This window comes from Magnolia sinica, chromosome 16, assembly GCF_029962835.1.
Source record: "Magnolia sinica isolate HGM2019 chromosome 16, MsV1, whole genome shotgun sequence".
Lineage (NCBI taxonomy): Eukaryota > Viridiplantae > Streptophyta > Magnoliopsida > Magnoliales > Magnoliaceae > Magnolia > Magnolia sinica.
In genome coordinates, this window is record NC_080588.1 from 56,251,054 (window position 1) to 56,276,145 (window position 25,092).

The 25,092-nt window shown below is 38.6% G+C and overlaps 1 protein-coding gene across 1 annotated transcript; it reads left to right on the forward strand.

Moving 5' to 3' along the window:
• Positions 1-17,244: 17,244 nt before the first annotated feature.
• On the forward strand, positions 17,245-23,137 carry LOC131228863 (putative receptor-like protein kinase At3g47110). The gene is made up of 2 exons (XM_058224712.1): positions 17,245-19,926; positions 22,749-23,137. The coding sequence occupies exons 1-2, from the start codon at positions 17,268-17,270 to the stop codon at positions 23,135-23,137; spliced, it is 3,048 nt and encodes a 1,015-aa protein (XP_058080695.1). The 5' UTR covers positions 17,245-17,267.
• Positions 23,138-25,092: the final 1,955 nt, after the last annotated feature.

Here is a 25,092-nt window from a genome sequence, read left to right on the forward strand (position 1 = left end):
AGAATCAATGGTGCAACTGTTCTGAATGCAAGGGTATTTTTATATGAAAATAGTATGTCCGTACATAATGGTTTTGTTTGGGAAAGTAAAGTATGGGAGTGCGTGGAAATGACGGTGGGAAAAAAGTGGAGAATACAGTGGAAAATTTCTCAAACTAAAAGGTAAATATGCCATCCAACCCATTCACGACATTAAATGGTTGTGCTGATGTTTAAGAAAATGTTGACTAACTACTCAACATGTGGCATACAAGTTATGCGATTGTCCAAATTGTGGGGCCCATTGGGTAGAAGTACGATGAGTTGGAAGATACATCCTTATGATTTCACTCATTGTGTGTACGTAATTTTATTTTGTATTCTTGACTGTGCACTTAATCAAAACCAACTGTATCCTACGTGTCGTAGGACATGGCACACGCGCAAACCCCATAGACTATATCTCACATGTGAATTTCAGTAGCACCTTTTACAGATGTGCTAACTTGTGGTTATTGTGGGGCAACGTGAACTATCATTTGATCAACACCGTCCAAAGGATGCTCCTTTGGTGTTTGGCAAAACAAACTCAGGTTGGCTAACACCAAAAAAACAGTTGGAAACTAATAAAACCTTCCCACTGTTTGCAGTGCCGACTGCTTCTTTTTTTTTTTTTTTTTTGAAAGAAGAGAAGATTTAGTTCACTGTGTTGTTTATATGCCATTTAGTCCATTTATCATCCTCAACCCACAGGATGAAGTGACACGCCAGAAATCGGGTCATCCTAAATCCAATGTGGGCCACACCACCTACATTTATAGGTCCAAGGCATGATTTTACATGGTTCTCTACGATGTGGGCCACATAAGTTTTAGAGCAGCCTGATTTTTATTTTTATTTTTTATTTTTTTTATTTATTTTTTATTTTTTACTATGAGAATCATGAGGAGAACATGACAGACAGGGTGGATCGATCGGGTTCGTAGTTGACGTGGGACCCACAGAAATACAGATGCATATCTGTGTGCTTCTTAGTGAAAAGAACTTGGATGATGCTACTGATCATGCGCTTAGAGACTATCACTTGCATACTCGGCATAAAAATAGACTGTCCAAAATCAGATGGCTAAGCTCATTTTATGTGTGATTGGCGGGGCATTGTCCGGATTTGGATGGTCCAGATTGGCCATGTACGACATACATTAGGAGAACTGTACCATCGAGTGCTGTTTGGAAGACAAAGACTAGACTACAAACAAATACATTAACAACTAAAAAGATAGATAATGCTAACGATAGCTTGCACAACAGGAATCAAGGGTGGTGGAAATCTCTTTCCTGGTATATGTGGTATTGGCATAAGAGGAGAGAGGCCCTCTCCCGATCTTTCCTTGTCTGCTTCTCCCATTGCCCAAGAGAAGCCAACTCCCCGGCAGATGAGCTAGCTCGCATGGGGAGCGACGGCAGGGAAAACCTCTTTTTCCACGACATTTCTGCTCTCCCGGCTAGAATTCGTGGTCTGATATTCTTAGATAAAACCGGGCTGGGTAACATTCGTCGAGCCTAGCCCTCCCCTCTTCTCTGCTTTCTATTCTGATTTTCTGCTTACGATAGGAGGGGCCCCGGCCCGAATCAATCTGTACAGCCTTCTGAGTTGAAATATACAGGGTGCTTGTTGAAAAAAAAAAAAAGTAAAAAAAAAAAAAGAAAAGAAAAAAGTGGTGGAAATGCCTAATCCAATAAAGGAGCCACAAAGATCTCAAATCCAATATTGTTCTATAACTCTATGAAATGAGAATAGGTTCTAGTTAAAGCCATAGTCCCTTACATACATGTCTTTGGGACTAATCTTAAAAAGAAAGGTGGAACAATAACTCAGATAAAAATGCTAATCTTAAACTAGCGACGGTGCTAATACATGTTATTAAGGTTAGACAGTTCCAAATTCTTAAGTTGTTTGGTTAGGCTGCATTGTTTTAGTACAAGGATGAAAAAATGCAAGTTTGCTTAAATATTTTAGCCTGAGATGTAACTAGATTTGCAGAAATTTCATATGGGTGCAAAGAGAATGGGAGTAGTTAGTTCAAGACAAACAGAGAATCTGCATTATTAGAAAGCAGAATTAATATTGCCAAGAGCGAGATGATATGCATTCAATAAACCAAAATTGAGACTGAGCGGTTGGCGAGGATATTTTTATAAGTAGTATGTGTTGTTGATGTCTTAAAATTTGAAAATCAAGAGGTCGATCGATGACAGCTCGATGCCATCGAGCAGACTTCGATGCCATTAGAAAAATCTAAAAATCCATATTTAATCACTGGAAAGATTTGGTGTTATACGCAATGACATCAAAGGCCTTCAATGCCATTAACAGTCTGTTGATGCCATCGAAGTGTCATCGAAGGTGTCATTGAAAGTGCGCACAGAATTACGCCGAATTGCATAAGCGTGGGATTTGTTACCTATTTTAATTGTGATTCTCATAAAGGCTATATATATATATATATATATATATATATATATATATATATATATATATATATATATATATATATATATATATATATATATATATATATATATAGGGTGTAATCGGTGAGATTTGGGGGGGCACTAGAGGTATTTTAGGTTTTCCAAATTCATTCAATTTCAAGGGCATAGCTTGAGGAGATCCGATGGTTGTTTGAATCAGGTAATCTCTCTCTTGTAATTTTCTATTTTCATAGTGCATTACTATCGCTTGGTGCCATATTTTTTTCCCTCAAGGGTTTTTCCATATTAAATTCAGATTGTTTGTGATTGGACGTGATTGTGAGATTGGAATACTTTGCTTTATTCATCTTTGTGTGCTTCCATGGTCCCCCAATAAGTGGTATCAGATCTTAACGTTGGGAAGTAGATTGAATTTGAAAGCATAATATCAATGGCTTGTAATCCTAAGTTCAATGTTAAGAAATATGCTAGGAAAAAATAATTTTAAACTACGGAAGGTCAAGATGATCGGTCTCCTAGTTTAACAAGAATTAGATGATGTGTTCTTTGAGAAGCGGCCGAGATCTATGACAGATGATGATTGAAACAAGATAGATAAGAATGCAAGAACCTCTATACAATTATGTCTAACGGATGAGGTCCTCTACATTGTCATGAGAGAGAAAACTGCAGCAAACACATGGGCAAAATTAGAGGACATCTATGTGAAGAAATCTCTTGAGAATCGCCTGTACTTAAAGCTTCAATTGTTCAATCTGAAGATGGTAAAGGGGGCTGATGTTGAAGCCCACATTAGTAACTTTAACAAGATAATTTACAAATTATTGGATGTGGAGGAAACTATGGAAGATGAGGATCAGGCATGCACCTGTTGAACTCTCTCCTGGCATCGTATGAGTCATTCAAGGACTCATTGTGTACTGGTAGATCGACCATTAGCGTCGATACCGTTATTTCATCCTTACAAAGAAAGACATTGAGAAAGAAAAGCGGTGACGCGGGCGCCTCTACTAATGCATTGGTTATGAGGGGAAGAATTTTTTAGCAAGATAATGGGTCTTCTCAATTGAGGTCCAAATTTAAGGGCAAGGGAAAAGGAAAGTTAAAGTGCTGAAATTGTGGGATGTTTTGGCATATGAAGAAAGATTGCACAAATCCTAAGGTAAGAAAAGATAATTCAGATGCTTCTTCTAGGGATGCCAACACTACCGAGTCAGATTAAGGTACGAGTGGTTATGATGTGTTGTCAGTGTCCATGGTCAGACACTTATATGACGATCGTAAAGATGAGTGGATTTTGGATACTGGGGCATTATATCATATGAGTCCTCATCAGAGTTGGTTCACCAGTTATAGAGAGTGCAATGGTGACCAAGTATTTATGGGCAATAATAATAGCTATAATGTGGATTGGTGCACATCAAGATGTTTGATGGCATGGAGTGTATCTTGAACGAGGTGAGACACGTTCCTAATGAGGAAGATCTTGATATCTCTTTGAGCACTTGCGATATTTGAGTGCAGATTCACTGAGTTTGATCATGTCTTTAAAGTTTCAAAGGAGGTACTAGTAGTCATGAAGGCATATTGGAACATAAATCTTTACAGGTAGATTGGAAGCACTTCATCGGGTGGAGCTATAATGTCTTTAACAAATTTCATGTCTGTATATATATGACATGAATGCTTGGACCATATGAGTGAGTGAGGAATGAAGGTACTTTCTGATAGTTGTTTAATTCTAGCTTTTAAAAGTTGTGAATTAAGTATACGCGAGCATTGTATATATGATAAACATTCAAGGTTATCTTTTAAACATGGAAAACATGTATGTAAGGGTATTTTTGATTATGTACATTCTGATATATGGTGCCTATCGCCCGTGGTGTCTAGTAGAGGGTCATCATAGTTCGTCATGTTCATTAACGACTATTCAGGAAGGTATGGTTTTATTTTATGAAAAATAAATCCGATATTTTCACCAACTGCAAGCAATGAAAGGCAATAGTGAAAAAAACAGTCAGGGATAAAAGTGAAGGTACTAAGACAGATAATGATGGAAATTTCACTTATGGAGAATTCAATCAGTATTGCAAAGATGAAAGAATCATGGGGCATAATGCACTTTGCCACACACCTGAGTAAAATGGTGTCATTGAGCGGATGAATTAGACTCTTTTGGAGAGGGCCTAATGCATGATCAATAATGTTGGGTTAGACAATGACATGTGGACTGAGACCGTTAACATGGATTGTTACTTTGTGAATCGGTCCCCTTTTATGGTCATTAAATGTAAAATTCTAGAGGAATTGTGGAATGGTTAGCAGGTAGACTACTCGGCACTATGTGTATTTGGTTGCGATGCTTACTCTCATGTACCGTCAATTGAGAGAGATAAGCTGGACCAAAGAGCTAAGAGATAAATCTTTGTCGGCAATAGTGGTGGTGTGAAGGGGTACAGGCAGTGTGGCTGGGTCACATAGAAAATTATCATTAGCTATGGCGTTAAATTTGACGAAGGATCCTTGCACTGTGAGGATGAGTAGGAGGAACCAGAAAAGTTAGTTGTAGACGTTCAGTTAGACAAAGATGAGATACAGGCTGAGACAGAGATGCAGACAGATGTATAAGAGCAAGTGGAGCAGCCACCTGTGAGAACGAATCCTTTGTTAGATTGTAAGTTATTGGAAAGATACATGAATGACTCAAATGTCGCATATGCCCTCATTACATATGAGAGAGATCCGTCTACTCTGCAGAGGACTCTTGATGAGCCAGATACCAAAAAGTGGAAAGTTGCGATAGATGATGAGATAGACTCCTTAATAAAAATGAGACATGGGAGCTGGTGGAGCTTCCCCTCGAGCGAATAGAGATCAAGTGCAAGTGGATCTTCGAGAAGAAACAGGATAAGTACAAGTCAAGGTTGGTGGCGAAGGGATATACTTAAAGAGAATGTATCAACTTCATGGAGATATTCACGCCAGCTGTAAAGCAAGTATCTATTAGATTCGTGTTGGCACTAGTTGCCCAATACAACATTGAACTAGAGAAAATGGATATGAAGAATGCCTTTTACCATAGGGAATTGGAAGAGAAAAAGGGACAGAGAATAAGGTTTTCATGTTGAAGAGGTGTTGTACGACCTGAAATACTCACCTACGTAGTAGTATAAAAAGTTTGATTCTTTCATTATGAGTCAGAGGTTTAGAAGGAGTGAATATGATCATTATGTCTATTACAAGATACTAAGTGATTGTAAAATCATTATCCCAGTATTGTATATCGATGACATGCTTATCGACAATCACAACATATCTGAGATCGACTTACTGAAGACTCAGTTATCAGGGACATTCGAGATGAAAGATCTAGGGGCTACAAAGAGGGTTCTCGACATTGATATACACAGAGACAAGAAAAGGAGCAGGCTTTTGTTATCTCAGAAGGAATACATTGAGAAGGTATTGGTACAGTATGAGATGGACATGACAAAGTTGGTAAACATTCCTCACATGACTCATTTTAAGCTTTCTTCTTAACTGTGTCCTAAAACCAATGAAAAAAGTAAGAGATGTCTCATGTGCCTGATTTAAGTGTGGTTGGTAGCTTGATACATGTCATGGTCTGTATAAGATTGAATATTTCACATGCGGCAGGTGTTATTAGCAGATACATGTCTAACCTTGAAAAGCAATACTAGGAAGTAGTGGAATAGCTACTTCGATACAGTCAAGGTATGAACGACTACGTTTTATCATTTGAGAAATCAGAGGCCAAGTTAGTAGGCTATGTGGATTCTGATTACGCGAGCAGTATGGATACTAGAAGGTCAACATCTGGTACTTGCTTGTGCTAATGAGTGGAGTGATCAGTTGGATGTGAAAGCTTCAGTCTCTAGTGGCTCTTTCTACAATCGAAGCTGAGTATATAGTAGAGGCATTCAAAGAAGGTGTTTGGTTGAGAGAGATGATAAATCAGTTGGGGCTTCAGAAGAAGGCCGTACCGATTAATTGTGACAACAAAAACATAATTAATTTGGCTAAAAATTATGTTTATCACTCACATACTAAACATATTGATGTTTGTCACTATTTTATCTGACAGGTACTTGGGGAAGGAGGCGTGACTCTAGAGAAGATTCACATGAGTGTGAATCTAGTAGAGATACTCACTAAGGTGGTTCCTACAGAGAAGTTCAAGTTCTGTGTAACTTCTTTGGGCTTGGCAAAGGCATAAATGGAAGACGGAGTGTGCATCAAAAGTAATGGTGGAACTATGATGCAAGGAAAAATTAAAGATGAGGAAAAATGAGCTATGAAGATTGTGGATTAAAGACATTGTGGAGATTGTTATTGATGTCTTAAAATCTAAAAATCAATTGGTCTGTCGATGACAGCTCGATGCCATGAAGTAGACTTCGATGCCATCGAAGGCTGCTTGATGGCATTGAAAAAATCTGAAAAATTCATGTTTAGTCGTTGGAATGATTTGATGTTGTACTCGATGCCATCAAAGGCCTTCAGTGTCATCAATGATCTGCCGATGCCATCAAAGTGTCATTGAAGGTGTCATCAAAAGTGCGCGCATAATTACACAAAATTGATTAAGTGTGGGATTTGTTTCCTATTTCGATTGTGATTCTAATAGAGGCTATATATGTGGGTGTAATCAGGATTGGGGGCAATAAAGGTGTTCAAGGCTTCTAAATTCATTCCTAAGGATTTTAAGGGCATAACTTGAGGAGATTCGAGGCTCGTTCGAATCAGGTAATCTCTCTTGTAATTTTTTGCTTTTATAATGCATTATTGTCACTTAGTGTCGTGGTTTTTTCTCCCAAGGGTTTTTTCATGTTAAATTCAAAGTGTTTGTGATTGGACTTGATTGTGCGATTGGAATACTTTGCTTGATTCATCTCTGTGTGCTTCCGTATCCCTCAACAGCATGATCATTCCCTTCTAATTTTCTCACTTTAAATCTTTGCATTGGGAAGCTGGTAATCCACTTATGCGATAGAGTGGAGGAACATTTTAGAATAAAATTGGCTTGGTGGAAGGGCTGAGATTCGGACTAGAGGAGGACACGCTATGGAGGGAAGTCATGATGAATAAGTATGGTTGTGAAGATGGAGGACAACGCACTAGAAAATCTTCCATGTTTAAAGCTTCATATGCTTGGCAAGGTACGCTTTCTACTCAGCCTTGGTTTATGGAAAACATAGGTTTCTCTCTTGGTAGTGGTGAGAAATTTTGTTTTCATAAAGATGTTAGTTAGGAGAGTACCCCCTTGAAGGTGGAGTTCCCACGGATGGCCCGTCTATCTCCAGAGACTAATATTAAAGTGGTTGTTAGGTATTCAGAGAAGGAACTGCAGTTAATTATGCCTGAATCAGATACAATAAAACGCAGAATTCCTAAAGACTGCGTTTGGATGTTGAAATGAATTGAGTTTAATCAAGAGGAAATGATAAAATTAATAATGTTCCCTAGTAATCATAATGATGAAGTAGCCCTCGAGTAGCAATCATGTTCTTTTAAGTGCAACTTGAAAGTAACACAAACCCTGATAGGCAAATTACAAGTTGATTGTTCGCACTCAATTGAACTAATAACCACAAGTCAATTTGATAGTGCATCAAATAAAAAAAAAACTTGTCATTTAGCTTATAAGATACCTATTGTAGTAGTATATAAATGCAATTTATACTAGATTATACATGATGATTCAGTGGCAAACTTCCAAGGATAAAGTTCCTTTCCTGCAATTAATAAGAACACAAATGTCGCTACCATTCACATAGAAACTCGTTTACGCATTTATGCTCTAAGCAAGGAGCATGATATGTAACTAGCACAGCCTTGAAAAGCCATTCAATTTACTGTAAAATCAGTGCCGAGCTCCGAGCTATTCACGATGGGTTGTGCCTCTGCACCACCAAGGTTCATACGTCTGTCGTTATCTAATTAGATTCTCAGTTGGTTGTAAATTTTTTATCGGGTGCCGCCATCCCTGGTTGGAAATGGAAATACTGGCTTTCCCGGTTAAAGAATCTCAAGCTTTCAGGTCGAGTCAAGTTCGCCCACATTTTCAGAGAAGGAAATGGGCCGGCTAATGCCATGGCCCGTATAGGCAGCTCTAGCTAGTCATCTCCCTGGTGGACAGCCAGGCTAACCTCCTAGCTCAGGTTAGGGGGTTACTCTTCCTCGACAAGATTGGGTTGGGGGCAATCGGGGAGCTCTAAGGAGGCCATGGTTTCGACCTCTGATCCAGCCTTGAATTGTTTCCACTTAGCCTGGGCTTAGCCCCTCGATTTTCCCCCTTTTGTCCTTTCTTTTGTTTCCTTATGATAGGCTCTCCCTAGGTCCTTTTTCTCCTAGGATAGCCTAAAATATAAATTTTGGCAAAATATATGGAAATCAAGAGTTTATCTATAAAAAAAAAAATACTGCGAAAAGAGGAAATGGACAGGATCATATGGAGTGGATCTCTTCTGTTGAATAGTTGTATCATTTCCTCTTCCAAATTAAAGTTTATAAAAATGATAAACTGTATGATAGTTACTGAGGCATGTGCATGACATAATTGATCCCTAAGTACTAAAAAATAATAGGCATTTCTAAAATTAGAAGGACTATGATACAACAAAAGACTCCCACAACCATATCTTTTCAATATACCTCAATAGGGAAAAAAGCTACTTTAGAGTAGTAATAAACAATAAGACAACAGGTAAAAGGCTAAAGCAACCATCTGGTATTTGCAGCATCTCGTTCTGAGGAAGACAAACAAATACATAGAGAGAGAAATGTATAGAGAGATGAGTGGAAAAAAATGGCTATAAAACATCTAGTTCTCGATGTTACCAAAAAGACATTCGTGACCTTCGGTACCACTGATAGTACCAAATTATCTATCGAAGTACCAAATTAAATTCCCCAAGTTGTTGATTGAAAATAGGTCGAACTTTATTCGTCGGTGGTAGTCGGTGTCATCGAAATATCTGGTAGTTTGCTTTATTTAACTGCGAGTAGACCTGATATTGCATTTAGCGTAGGAATTTGCACTAGATATCAATCTGATCCTAAAGAGTCACATCTAATTATTGTTAAGCGCATTTTATGATATGTAGCTAGTTCAGTAAATCTTGGTCTCTAGTATCCATATGATACTAGTGTGCAATTAGCTGGTTACACAGATGCTGATTGGGCTGGCAACATTGATGGTTGTAAATCAACCAGTGGTGATTGTTTTTATGTTGAGAACTGTTTAGTTTCTTGGCTAAGCCAAAAAAAAAGTTCTGTATCGATTTCAATAGCTGAGGCTGAATATATTGTTGTTGGTAATGCATGTACTCAGCTTGTGTGGATGAAAAGAATGCTAAGCGATTATGGAATTGCGTAAGAATCCATGGTTTTATATTGTGATAATTCAAGCGCAATTAATATCTCTAAAAATCCAATCCAGCATTCACGAACCAAGCATATTGACATTAGATATCACTATATTCGTGAATTAGTGGAAGACAAGATAATTTCTTTGAATTATATTCCTACCAAGACTCAACTTGCAGACATATTCACAAAACCGCTCGACAAAAGCAGGTTTGCAAAATTGAAATTTGATCTTGGTATGTGCAATATGAATTGATGATTCATGTCTTTTTGTATCATAATGTATATAATAATTATATTAAAATTGTGAGAATTTAAATTTTATGAAAATTTACAAATTTTGTGTTGTACACGACCAGTCGAGTACATACACGACCAGTCGTGGCACCACCAGTCGAGCATGTACTCGACCTGTCGTGAAACACGGGTTTGACCTTTTATTTTGGAAAAAATCCTTTTTTCTTCATTTGGGTCTTCTTCTCCAACGAGCCCTACCTTGACCGCTCGAACCCATCTTCAATTCCTCCATGGTTAGTGTGTTATTTTCAATTTTCTTGTAGATTCAAGTCCTTTGCACTTCTTCATTTGTATGATTTATTTCATGTTTTATGTTAGTTTTTAGGGTTTTCTATAAAAAAATCTGATCTACTAGAAACCCATTTTGCCTCTTTTGTAATCTCTTTATTTCTTTATTTCTTTATTGCAAATGGAGGGTAGAACCAACAAGAAAGGATCTCGCGGTCCCTCTTCATCTCGTTCAACTCCTATCATGGTGCACCACCTTCGGTCGCCCGAGGATGATCCCAATTATGTGTAGGATATTCGTTTGCGCAATGTGATAGTAGAACGATCAGTTAACATTGATCATTTGGCTCTTTTTAATATCCTTCCTCTCCTTCAGTCTGTTGAATGGAATAACATACTTCATTAGGGTGGGCGGGCATACCGCTCCATTACGCATGCTATGTATGCGTGCATTACTGATTTTTCTACTGAAAATTTGACATTTACTATTTCGACCAGAGAAGGTCCAATTGATGTGGACCGTCATCTTATTTCTAGGTTAATGGATATACCTGTCAATGACGAAGGTATTCTCATTAGTTCTCTTGTGGCCAAACCTTCTGAATCTGAGAAGCGTATGCTTACTAGAGATTTATGTAATATGGATGCGAAATGGAGTACTGGGAATACGCTCGCCTTCAAATTTATGTTACCCAGATATAGAATTCTTCATAGGATTTTCATTTCAAATGTCTATCCTCGATCTGGTAACAAAACCGAACTTGCTACATTCATTGTTCGCATTCTTCATTCTATCATGTCTGGAGTCTCTGTATGTCTTCCTTCTCTAATTTGTCATAGCATGATTTAGTTCTGTCTCCACCCAGGTCACAGTGACATACCCTTTACTTATCTTATGACTGTATTAGTCACCCATAGTTTAGTACTTATGCCTGTTGGAGAAGTTCCTATTCAACACCTACCCTTCAACAACTCTAATATTAACAAGATGAATTTGAAGTTGGCCCTAGGCCAAGTTGATGTGGGTGCTAGTGGAGCTGCTAAAGAAAATGAAGAGGAGGGTGATTTACCTCCAGATGATATTAATATGGATGACCCCTTTAATGAAATTGAATCTGATTCTGCTGCTGATCCTGATTATCAGCCATCTGACTTTGATGCGTGTTTGCGCTCACTTGAGGAGAAGGTTGAAAGTATGAATGTGTCCCATGAAATGCAATTTAAATATATGCGCAAGTATCTGAAGCGCATTAACAAGGGACTTCATCAAATTGATCCTTCCATACCTGCTCCTTCTTCGGGTTCAGATTAGTATTTGAATATGTGTTGTGTAATAACTTTTAAATTACTTGAATTTCTCTTGTTTTATGTGCTTGGACATGCTTGCTTATGGACTTAGTAATCTTGGTTAACTTAGTAATCTTGTTCCTATATACACTTATTCCTCATTATTCTTCTATTTACTTCCTTATTTATCTACTTCCATTATCATTTATTGGTTCTTTCCTTTGTCATATTGTGACAAAAGAGGAGAGAATTTTATCATGCCTATTTCCTTATGATAAGAATGTGGAATGTGGATAGATAGCATTTGTGTGAATAGTTAGCATTTGCATTTTTTTTGCAGTATGATATTAAGGGGGAGTATTGTTGAGTATTGATGAGAGAACTGGTGCACGATTCTTTAACCAGGTTGTAACTGGTGCATGATTCTTTAACCAGGTTGTAACTGGTGCATGATTCTTTAATCAGGTTGTAACTGATGCATGATTCTTTATTATGCGTATTATGCTTATCTTATTTTAATGAAGTGTGTTCTGTCACAAATTTGACAAAGGGGGAGAGCCTGTAAGTGATATGTTTTCTAGCTCCTATGATTGTCAAATTTTGTAGTACCAAAACCTCTTGGAATCTATATCTTGTTCAGTTCATCTTTTTAGTCAAGATAATGCAATTCAAGTACAACTTCAAGATGTTCCAATTCAACATTCAAGCATCACAAGGATAAGAGATATAAAAGTTTAAGAACAACAGCAACTGATAGTTCAAGCTTTCAAAGCTTCATCTATGTCAAGACAATGTGCTTTACTTTAGATCTCAAAGCTCAAGGTGAGATATAACTCACAAGTACATCAAGTTCAAGCTTCAAAGTACTTCAAGTTCAAGATTTAAAGTACGTTAAGATATCAAGCTTCGTGTACTTCAAGATCAACAATCAACCAAAGCAAATGATGAATCAATGTTCAAATATCACTTATAAGGTATGAATGACCCTAGATTGACCATAGGTTATGTTATATTGATTGCATACTTTAATTGGGTCACTATATAAGTGTATAGGCTGTGTCTCGACTAATCTTAGCCTATGTTCGACTAGTCCTAGTATTGGCTCGACCAGTTTAAGAAATTCCTCGACCTGTCCAAGGTTTGTTACTAATTTTTAGAATTTTTTATTGGACTCTCAACCAGTCCTGGAGACTGCTCGACTCAAAATCCAACAACTAAATTATGTTCCACACGACCAGTCGTGGGCATGGCTCGACCGGTCGTGGAGGCCACTCGACCGGTCGTGCAAGCCCTTCGACCAGTCGTGGAATGACCTTATCTTATCGCGCCCAAAATTTCAAAAGTTTGTTGGTCCTTCGACCAGTTGGGCTGACCTCTGGGCCAGTCAAGTGAATAGTTTTTGCACTTATAAATAGAGCACGATTTTCAGAGTTTGATAATTAATTCAAGGAAAATCAAGACACCACTCTTAGAGATAAGTTTGTGATATTCTTAAGCTATTTAGTGTTCATTTAATATTCTCTTTAATTTAGCTTTTTGCATTTGATTTTAAGATTCTACATTCCAATCCTATTTGAAAAGGGGATTTAAGGTTTCCCCTTTCTTAGAATCAAATCAAATCAAGCTAGCTCAAGGTGATTTAATCTAAAAATCATTTAGAACCTAGAACCTTTTCATAAGTGAGTGTGGACATTGAACATCTACGTTGAACTTCTACTCCGAATTGATTCTACCGGGCTGCATCAAAGGAGAATATCCAGATAAGTATTTTACATTTCTGTAAATCTATTTTTTTGATTTCTTTGAGATTGTGCCAGAAAAAATCTCTCTTTATTTTGGTTTGTCTGAGGTAATCCAGAAAACTCAAAGTGTGGGGTTTTTGAATTGTGTAAGCCCACTTGAAAGACACAATTGTGAAGGTTTTACGTGAACTTTAAGAAACCTATTTCATAGTGAATGCCAATATCCACTGTGTGAGGATATTAAGAGTGGAGTAGCTGTGTGACTGTTTTTCTAAACAGTTGGCGTACACACAAGCAAACCACTATAATTTCTGGTTTTGCAGTGGATGATTGATTGTGGCATTTTGTGAATGTTGTAATTTCTTTTTTAAGCATTTGTGGAGAATGTTGTAATCTCTTATATGCAAGTGTGGGAATGCTGTAATAGCTTAGTTATTTTCTTTGCTATTTTATTCTTTATTCCTCTGTATCAGTTTGGGATTTTGATACAAAGACCGTTCTAGAAATCAGGTTGTCATACCATAAATCATTGGTTTTTGGTGTAAGGTTGTCCTTAGAACAATACATGTATCAACCTCTCAATACTTGTTTATTTGAGATTGTTATTCATTTCTGCTTTGTGAGATTGTTTAAGTGATATCTTTTGTTTATTTTTGCATTTAATTTTTAATTTAGCATAGTCCTATTCACCCAACCCCCCCAGGACTCTTAGCTCGGCTTTTTCAGAGCCACATTGTTGACTGAAATTCTAGTCAATCATTACTTGCCACAAATACTTAGGCCTGTGGTTAAAAATTTAGATCCATCCTTATTTAAGTAGGCCACATATCAAGGGAAATAGTATGGAGGGCAGGCGCCACCCTTACATGGTGGTTGAGCTCTGTGGGCTGCCTTGTGAACCTGGTCGGACGCCTACACCTTGCATTTAGTGGGTCCCGTCAAGTTTACGGAATGTCACAAAAGTCAGCCATATTTAGAATTCAGGTGGGACTCATTATTTGAAAGTGTAAAATCATGCCTAAAGCATTTAAAGCACTTAGTGGGCCCAACAAAGTTTTGGATACAGCTGAAACTTGGTGTAAGCCTTCATCCAAGTGGGAGACCTAATGGATGAGCTGGATGTCTGATCCACATCTCAGTGAGCCGTCCGTATAAGCGATGACACTTTCAAATTTTGTTTATGGTGTAGTGCACCCAAATCGAGAATTGACTTGATTTTTTGACCCACGGTCAACTTAGGAGGGTGTACCCAATTGATGGTGTGGATGCCTGACACACTTTATGGTGCGACCACAGATCTTGACTTCCTGCCATCAACTCCAATCACCTTTTCCAGATTATATATATATATATATATATATATATATATACACACACACACATGTGTGTGTGGGAAATCATACATTGAGGTTGAGCTCTGTGATACGTGAGGGACATCCATCCCATTAATTAAATATACCCTTCCATGGTGAGCCATGGGCTTGAAAATGAGGCCAATCAAGAACTTAGGTGGCCACAACATAAACAATGGTTAAGAGTGGATGCACATCCATTGAAACCTTTTTTTTACTGTATATAGGACCCAATGAGATGTGGTTTATACATCCAGGCCATCCATTGTGTGTCCCACTTGGATGAGGGGTCACTTGGATAAGGAGTCACACTAAATTTTAGGCCATTCTAAAACTCAAGTGGGCTCTAACAAATGCTTTTAGATGTTTCTTCCCATCATTTCATATGGTATGGCCCACCTGAGTTTGGGATACGCTGATTTTTGATATATCCCACAACCCAGACGAGACCTACCAATGCCAGCATGATGTTAATCACACATAATGGTGGGGCCCACATAGCTTGACCTTATAGTGTGTGTGTATGAGAGAGAGAGAGTGTGTTGAATGGTTTAAATCAGTTTCTTGCCTGTCATATTCTACTCAATTCATTAATGGGTGCCAAGGGCCAATTTCTTTCTTCTAAACTCCCCTAAAAAAAAATTTATTATATTTTTTTGAATAAAATAAGTTTTACTTAAAAAAGGGTTTAACTCAATTTTCCGGAGAGAGAGATAGAGAGAGAGAGAGAGAGATTTTAGCGTGTCTTGTTGAATATACAGAGTCTCAAATATTTAATTAATTATACAAGTTTTCTTTTTTCATAGATCAACATTTCAACAAACTAGTATCACCAATCAGAGGTTAGAATAGTTCAACCAATATAATTTTTGGACTTGACTTGGCAGCATTGGTTTTCATATTTACTCAATTTAAGTTTACTTAACATATGCTACTTATATAATATCCTGCATATCAAGGGTCCTTCCAGAGTATCAAATAACTGCCATTTAGACACCACCTGAAAGGCCATTTAATTTGAAGAGAATCAAACGGATCAGAGACGATTATTATAGTGTCAGTGCCATGTTGTGCGAGGATCTACCAAAAAAATCAGTTATAATCATTTTAGCTGGCATCCACACACACCTTTTTTTTTTCCCTAAAAAGTAAATATATGAGAAAAAAGATGATAAATAGAGCAAGCCAGACTGTTCATCTAACCTGCTGTTGCTCTGTGGATTGGCCCCATATCTCTCATGTTGGTCAATGGGCCAACATTTAATTAACCAAGGCCCACTACCATTGACCCAGCCAAGATAATGACTTGAAAAAATCAATACTCTATGGGGCCCACCTCTAGCTAGGATTTTTTCTCCAATGCTCTTTATGTCATGGACGTGGATTAGGTGGCCACCCCTAGTGGTGATGTGTTTGACTCTGTGGGGCCCACTGTGATGATATATATATATATATATATATATATATATATATATATATACATATGGGAAAAGGTACTATGCGCTCGACCTCACGAGTCCGTCCCATGAGGTCGAGCTGTGTGGGCCCCACCGTGATGCGTTTGAACATCTACCCAATCAGTCAGATGCACCATTCCATCGTGGGCCTAGGTCTCAAAAATCAAGTCAATCCGTGACTTGTGTGGGCCACACCACTTGCAGAAGTGGGGAGGGGCCTTGCACATTTATATCTTTCATAACCAGTTTTTGGGCCGTCTGCGATGTGGTTTGCAAATCCAACCCATCCATTATGTGTGTCCCACTTGGATGAGGGTTCAGACCAAGTTTTAGATGCATGCAAATTTCAGGTGGGCCCCACCAAGTGCTTTTATATCTTTTAACGGTGTCTTCACATGATTTTAGATGGTATGGCCCACCTGAGTTCCGTATACGGCTGATTTTTTGGAATATCCCATAATTTAAAGGGGACCCATCAAATGCACGGTGTTGATGGTCGACTGACTCTGTGGGGCCCACTGTGATGATATATATATGTGTGTATGTGTGTATCCATGCCGTCCATTCATTTTACCAGATCATTTTAGTGTATTAACCCAAAAATAAAGCAGATCTGAAACTCAAGTGGACCACACCAAATGAAAAAGTGTTGATTGAACGTTTATTATTGTGGGCCCAATGAACATTTCAACAGAGGGTGAGCGTCATTATCCTTATTATTTCCTGTGGTGTGGTCCACTTGAGCTTCAGATCTGCTTTACTTTTGGGTTCATACCATAAAATGAGCTGGCAAAATGGACGAATGCCGTAAATGTAAAACACATGCATCAAGGTGGGCCCCGCAGTGCCCGACATATCACCACACAACCCACCTAATCCGCGTCCAGAAGTCATAATACATCTCAACCAACTTGGCCCCACAGATCTCGTCTACCAGTACCTGTGAGACCTCTTCCCTCCTCTCACAACTCCTTTGCTCAGAGCAAGATTTCATTCTTTTCTTGTACCTCTCTTCACCTAATCTTCCCACCAAAGAGTATGGCCTTCTTTCATGCATTTCCATTTCTTCTGTTAGCTTTTTTTATCTCCATCAAAAGCCCATTCCATGGAGTAGACTCAGCCCCTTTCAATACTCTCACAGACAAACAGGCCTTGCTCTCTTTCAAGGCTTCTATCAGTGACCCTTCAAACATCCTATCTTCATGGAATGATAGCTCCACCCTTTGTAATTTCACCAGAGTTTCCTGCAACAGATCAGGCCAAAGAGTAGTGGGCCTTCATCTCGCTCGCCTCCAATTAACGGGCACGATAAGCCCGTTCGTCGGAAATCTCTCCTTCCTCCGTTACCTCTACCTACAAGAAAACCGATTCACAGGTCCACTCCCCGACCCAATTGGCAATCTTTTCCGCTTACAGGTTCTTAACATGAGCACCAATTTCATCGATGGCGCCGTTCCACCAAACATAAGCAAGTGTACTGAGCTTATGGTCTTCGACATAACAGGAAACAGGATCTCTGGCAGTTTCCCTCCGGAGCTCGGCCGACTTTCAAAGCTCCAAGTCCTTAATATGGGCCACAATCAGCTTTCTGGTACAATCCCACCCTCTCTAGGAAACCTTTCATCACTCACCACTCTAAACTTACGTACAAATTCTCTCCATGGAACAATCCCAAGCGGCTTGGGATATCTCCCAAACTTAAAATACTTTCAAATCTCTTTAAACAATATCAGAGGCACTGTCCCACTGTCCTTATACAACCGTTCTTCCCTTGTAACATTTGCTTTTGCATCAAACCAACTATGGGGTGAAATCCCAAGCGATATCGGCTTTAAGCTTCCAAATCTTCTAGACTACCATACCTGCTTCAATAAGTTCACCGGTCCACTTCCATCGTCATTAAACAACATCACCAACATCGAAAGCATCCGAATGTCCAACAACTTTCACAGCGGATCCATCCCACAAGGACTAGGAAGCCTCCCTAAACTCCGTCAATATAACATTGGGTTTAATAAGATCATCAGCTCGGGTGACAGCGGCCTAGATTTCATAACATCTTTGGGAAACAGCAAGAAACTTGAATACCTTGCCTTTGATGAGAACCTTCTTGAAGGCCTGGTTCCTGAAACAATTGGCAATCTTTCGACCAATCTAAGGCATTTATACATGGGAAGGAATCACATCTATGGAAGCATACCTGCTTCAATTGGTCGACTTACCAACTTGGCTTTGTTGAATTTGAGCCATAATTCGATCTCCGGAGAAATTCCACCAGAAATCGGCCAGCTCAAGGAACTGCAGATGTTGGGTTTGGCTCAAAATCGCATCCAAGGCAGAATCCCGGCTTCGCTTGGAAATCTAGCCAAACTAAATAAGCTTGAATTGTTCGGTAACGATCTGGAGGGAAGCATACCTGTGACTTTTGGAAACTTCCAATCGCTTCTTTCGTTGGATCTTTCCAACAATAGGCTCAATGGAAGCATACCCAACGAAGTTTTTTGCCTCGCTAGCTTGACTTCTTTTCTAAACCTATCAAAAAATTCTCTAAAAGGATCTCTTTCTCAAGATATTGGAATTTTGAAAAATGTGCAAGCGATCGATGTCTCGAAGAATAACATACCCGGAAGCATTCCTAACTCAATCAGGAATTGCAAGAGCTTGCAAGATCTGTTGATGTCCCAGAACTTGCTATCTGGCCCCATTCCGGCGTCTCTAGGGGAAGTTAGAGGACTGCAGACTCTAGACCTCTCATCGAATGAACTCTCCAGCACCATACCATCAGATCTCCAGAACCTCCAAGTTCTTCAGTTCTTGAACCTCTCTTTCAATCATCTTGAAGGAGAAGTTCCAAGTAATGGGATCTTCCATAATCTCTCGGCAGTTCATCTTGAAGGAAACTCTAAGCTATGTACGTTTCCCGCCTGCAGGAAAACTCAAATTCCTTCCTCTCATGGAAGAAAATTGGCCACAATTCGTATTATAGCGGGGACTGCCGGTTCTATTGTGGTATGTTTGGTTTTGGTTCTCTTATATGTTCTGTTTTACAGAAGACAAGGCACAGCCAAAATTGCTTCAACCTCAGAATCCTTTACCAGGCGACATCAAACGGTTTCCTACCTAGAGCTTCTAACAGCCACTGGCAATTTCAATCCATCAAATATAATTGGGAGTGGTGGCTTCGGGTCCGTCTTTAAGGGAGTCCTTAGAGATGGAATGGCAGTCGCCATCAAGGTGCTTGATCTGGATACAAATGGAGCTTCGAAGAGCTTCCTCGCTGAGTGCAACACTCTTAGGAATGTCCGGCATCGGAATCTTGTTAAACTAATCACATCTTGCTCGAGTGTGGATTTCAGGAACGTGGATTTCCTAGCTCTGGTGTATGAATTCGTGGAGAATGGGAGCTTGCAGGAATGGATTCGACGTCTGAGGAGGACTGGAGATGGAGATGGATTAAATGTGGTGGAGAGATTGAAGATTGCAATTGATGTGGCATGTGCTATGGACTACTTGCACCATGACTGTGACCCTCCTGTAGTGCATTGTGATCTTGAGCCTAGCAATGTGCTGTTGGATGAGGAGCTGAATGCAAAGGTAGGAGACTTTGGGCTGGCAAGATTGATGGTGGAGAGAGGAGCTGACAACCAATATTCTACCACAAATGGGCTCAAGGGGTCCATAGGATACATACCTCCAGGTAAGATTTCATCACCGTCCATATGTTTTAATTTTAATTGATTCCCCATGGGTTACAGTTTCTAAATCATGGCCCACTTGATGAGTGGACTAGCATGAATATGCGATGAGACTGACATGGTTCAGACTCGCGCGGCTTGGCTTGAAATTATAACCTCACCTAAGCTTGCAGTCAGCAGTTCCCACCTGACCGAAGACTGCTTATATTCATATTAGTTTTAGTGTTTATTGTAAATTTAATTAAATTCCTAGTTTAATTATTAATGCCGGGAAGAACATGAGGTCAAGCACCGTTGTCCTTAGAGGATAGGTATTCCCACTTCATAGAACTTCTTTGGACTCCTCACCGAGACACCTCGAATCCATGAGCAAAAGAAAAAAATAGAATAATTTTTAGAAATTCGTAATAAGTTGATTGATCATTAAAACAAACTTACAACCTTATTAAATAATGACATGAAACGTAGGGAGAAGTTTCGGAATTAAACTACAATTAAAGCTCCTAGAAATCGTGAGTTACTATAAATAGTAAACTTACTATTTACAGATGGTCGTGATTTGTACCAGACATCATGGTTTTAGGCAAAAAAAAAATAAAAATAGTAAGTGTCCTATTTGGCTCAACCATGCTATTCTCCTAATTATTCTAATAATTTATTATGTTGGACGCAAGTCCTAGAGCCCAATGGATAAAGAGTTATAATCAAACTAAAACTTACTATAAATCGTGAAAATGAAAGTAGAACCAAAATTCAGCCTTTGATATGATGGAATCTCGCAAATTCAATGTAAGCAACCTAGCATAACAGGGTTGGGTGGCTAAAGTAGCTCGTCCTACCCCAAAATCATGTATGGTACGTTAAATAGCTTATTACGGTTTACGAGATATGCCCGTTTTAAGGTTCCGACGGTCCAGATCACTTCCACCTCCGATCAGGCTTTTTCTGGTCCATCTTGGCCATGAAATTGTATGCGACCTGCTTTACATCAATTATATATTGTGGCAAGTTGAATCGAGTCTTCGAGTCAACTCGCCTGGGCTCGTGTCAGGTTTTTGAGTTTTGAAACTATGCAGGTGGGACCCACCTAGTGGGCAGCTTGGCTACTGTATCTGTCTGCCTGCTGGCACTTGTAGTGGCATGGACGTGACATACCTTCAACACGCGCATGTGGGCCTACCAAACCTTTACGTGTGTATATTTCTTTTCTACATCCAAATATTTGATTCTAGACCCAAACGCCATTGGTTCTGGAAACTGAACTCAATAGGACCCACAACCTAACCAAACAGGCCCAAATCAAAATTAGATTGTAATCACCCAACTCATAAGCATTTCATAGCATAATGGGTTTTCGCAATTCTAACTAGTGGGCCCATCTTTGGTAATCTCGATCATTGTCTGGTTGCACCCGGATGAGGATTAACAGTCCCAGAATACTTCTCAGAATGGAAAATCCTAATAACCACCATTGGGACTTACTCAACTGAACATGGACCAATGTTGCAATCCTCTTCTCAAAGGTTTATATATCAGGCTCAAAGAACATAGCCCATCCACAGCGTGATTCAACAGATCAGTGAAATGGATTACTAAAGCATGGCCCCTACTTGTCAGAATGGAAAACCCACCAAGCATTTTCTATCCAACGGTGGCAATGGACGGGGTAGATTGCCCAACCCGTTGAGCTCGCGTGACTTGGCAGGACTTGGACCTACTATCTTCGCCCATGGGCTAGTAGGCTTTGCCCTCGCAAGCATGACCTTATTAAATTTTAGGTTGAGCTTGGTCGCAAGTCGTTTTAGCCCAACCCAGCCCAGTTCGACCCAACCCATCCATCTTGAATGTAGACCACAGGTTCAATTCCTCTAAAGTGTCATTTCTTTGTGCATGTGCCCATTTGATCAACAGATGGATTAGGAATAATTAAGTGGGAAATAGAGATTTTATCAAAATTTGGACTTAGCCGGGCCAGTTGGGTCGGACCGGCCCAAGTGTTTTTTTCACGCTCAAGTTTGAGCCTGTGGTGCTAGGTCATGCCACACTTGGGTCTTAAGTGCCGAGTTGGGGCCACGCCTACCCTTGGTTAGAACCAAACCTGGCCTATTGGTACACCTATTCCTTTCCAAGAAACATCTAACTGAATTTGCAACCAAATTTACCAAAACAGTGTTGTTGATGGCTGAAATTTGTCAATAAGAGCGTATATTGATGACATTAATAGACTACTCTATTACATCGAGCATCTTTTCCCATCCAGAAAATCTGAAAATTTCATGGCATCGAATGCGGCTTTGAATTCATCCAATGGTTTTCGAGGGATGACGATGCCATTGATGGTCCCATCAAAGTTGCACGCAGAATTGTTTAGTGCGCAATTTGTTTCTTATTTTGATTGGGATAGTATATATATTGGGTGTAATCGGAATTGGGGTGTCATTAAGATGTATTAGGGCCTTCCAAAACATTTTTAAGAGTTCAAGGGCATATTTAGGGTTTGTAGGAGATTCAAGGCTTGTTCGATGTGGTCGTAGTGTATTACTCATCACTTTGTGTCGAGTTTTTTTTTTTTTTTAATTTCTATAAGAGTTTTTTCAAGTAAAAACCAGATTGTTCTTATTTGAGTTTATTTGTGGGATTGCGTGTACTTTGCTTGGCTCGACTCTGTGTGCATCTACTGTTCTGAACAAATAGGTGGTGTCCCCAGTATTCACTGACAGTCCGTGCACAATTATCTCCCACTGTCCCTAAATGGCAGTAGGAATGTACTTCAAAATGGATTTTTGGAAATTCTATTTTCTCTAATTTTGAACTTTGGACGCAGAGTACGGTCTAGGAGGGAAACCATCAACAGAGGGAGATGTGTACAGCTATGGAGTGATGTTGCTGGAACTTTTCACCGGGAAGAGCCCAACTGACGCCACTTTCACAGGAGACCTAAGCCTACACAAATGGGTACTCTCAGCTATCCCTACTAAGACTATGGACGTCTTGGACCCTGCTTTGCTTGACAAGGTGAACCTCTGCTACCATGGCCATACGATCAGTGCTGAAAAGCAACATCAATGCTTGGTTTCTATCATCGTAGTTGGCTTGTCCTGCACCGTAGATTCGCCTGAAGCACGCATTAGCATGAGAGATGTTCTCCACAAATTGAAGGGCATCGAAGATGCTCTCATGAAGCCTGCGTTGATCTGGGCCGTCCAAATCTAACTGTTACTCTGTTACTTTGTATGTTACCTTTGCAGTTATTGTTTGTAACTGTTACTCTGTTATCATATGATATTTTTTACCTTTTTTGTAATATATTGATGGGCTACAACCTCTATAAAAAAAAATAAATTTCTAACAATCAATCTAAGTCATCAATCAAGTAATTTCTATCTTGGATTGCTTGTTCTTAATTTTCACCCCAATGGGTTGATGTTAAACTTACAAAATAAGATGAGAATATAAATATTTTGGATTGATTACATTCAAAATAGGTAAATTATCAACCTCTATCACACGCAAGATCTTAAGCTCCTGGAAGATAAATCTTACGTGGAGAAGGTAGTTCACATTTTAAACCATAAGGAGCGTGTCTTAAGAACTAAGGGTACCATTAGTCAAGGTGTTGTGGAATCATTATGGAGTCCATGAAGCATCGTGAGAGAAGGAAGCCAAAATGCATGAGTTATATCATCACCTGTTTGAAGAATAGTTCAAGTAAAGTTTCAGGATGAAAATTTTCTTTTAGCGGGTAGAATGTAATAGCTCAAAATTTTATGGAGGTTAAAATTTTAAATTTTTAAAAATGATCAAATCGGTTGCAACAATCCTCATCCATATCTTACCAAGGAACCATTCTCTCTTTACAACGGTGGGATATTTTCTCCAATCATAAAGAGAAAAAAAATAAGAGAAAAAATATAGGGGAAGGAGATACATAAAGAGGAAGAAGGGCTTGCAAGGTCAATATTTTATTTAGTATTATTTTATTACTTTATTTATTTATATTATTATCCTTTGGGCCTGCATGATGGACGGTCCAGATTTACCACGAGTGCAACTCATGTGCACATATATCAACAAGTGTATACAAGAAAACCCACTTTTACCAACAAAAATATTTGTCGTTAAATGAAATTTTTTCGTAGGTAAAACGTTTTATTGACGAAAAAATTCGTCGGTAAAAGACCGACGGAAAAGACTTTTACCAACGAAAATTTGAATCGTTGGCAATGGCAAGATTTTTACCAATGAATTTTTTCGTCGGTAAAAAATAAGTAAAAAACTTTTACAGACGATTTTTTTCGTAGTTAAAAATATTTACAAAACTTTTATCAATGAATTTTTTCGTCGGTAAAAAATAAGTAAAAAACTTTTACCGATAATTTTTTATTTTGTGGGTAAAAATATTTCACAATACTTTTACTTATGAAAATTTTCGTAGGTAAAAAACACCTATGAAATGTTTCTTAGTTATTTTACCTATGAAATTTTTCGTAGGTAAAAAACGTGGATGAGACTTTTACCTACGAATTGTTTTTGTAGGTAAAAGTCTCTTTTTTTTTTCCCCAATATTCCAGTACAAAATTCCTGATATACACCTGTTATAATATATTCTTCCTGATATACACCTATTATATAATATATTTCATCATATTCACATTCACATCCATCTAAACCCAAACTACGTAAATCCATCCAAACATAAACTACATTCATCGAAACATAAACTACATCCATCCAAACACAAACAATCTTATCCACATCATATTAATTTATGCATAAATACATATAAGTTGAACATCATAAATAAAATACAAAAAATTATTCATAGCCTATTTCCTGGTGGGGCTCACAAAATTCAGTGTAGTGAACACATTGCCGATTGTGCACACACACCTAGGCCCTTACTCATGCCTTCATGGTAGATTTAAAATAATTTCAATACAAGGTCACGAGTTCAAGTGTCCATTGTGGTTGTAAGTGACTCTGGTAAGTGTGTGTTAAAAGAAAGAGAAAGAAAGAAAATGTTGATTTATCTTTTAGGTTAAGCCTAATGGTACTTGGTGATTTCTTATCAGGTAGAAATTATTATTAGTTGTTTTTAGAAAGGTGAAATTAGGCCACTTATAATTATATTAACATGATAAAATGTTATACATATATTTGAGCAGACA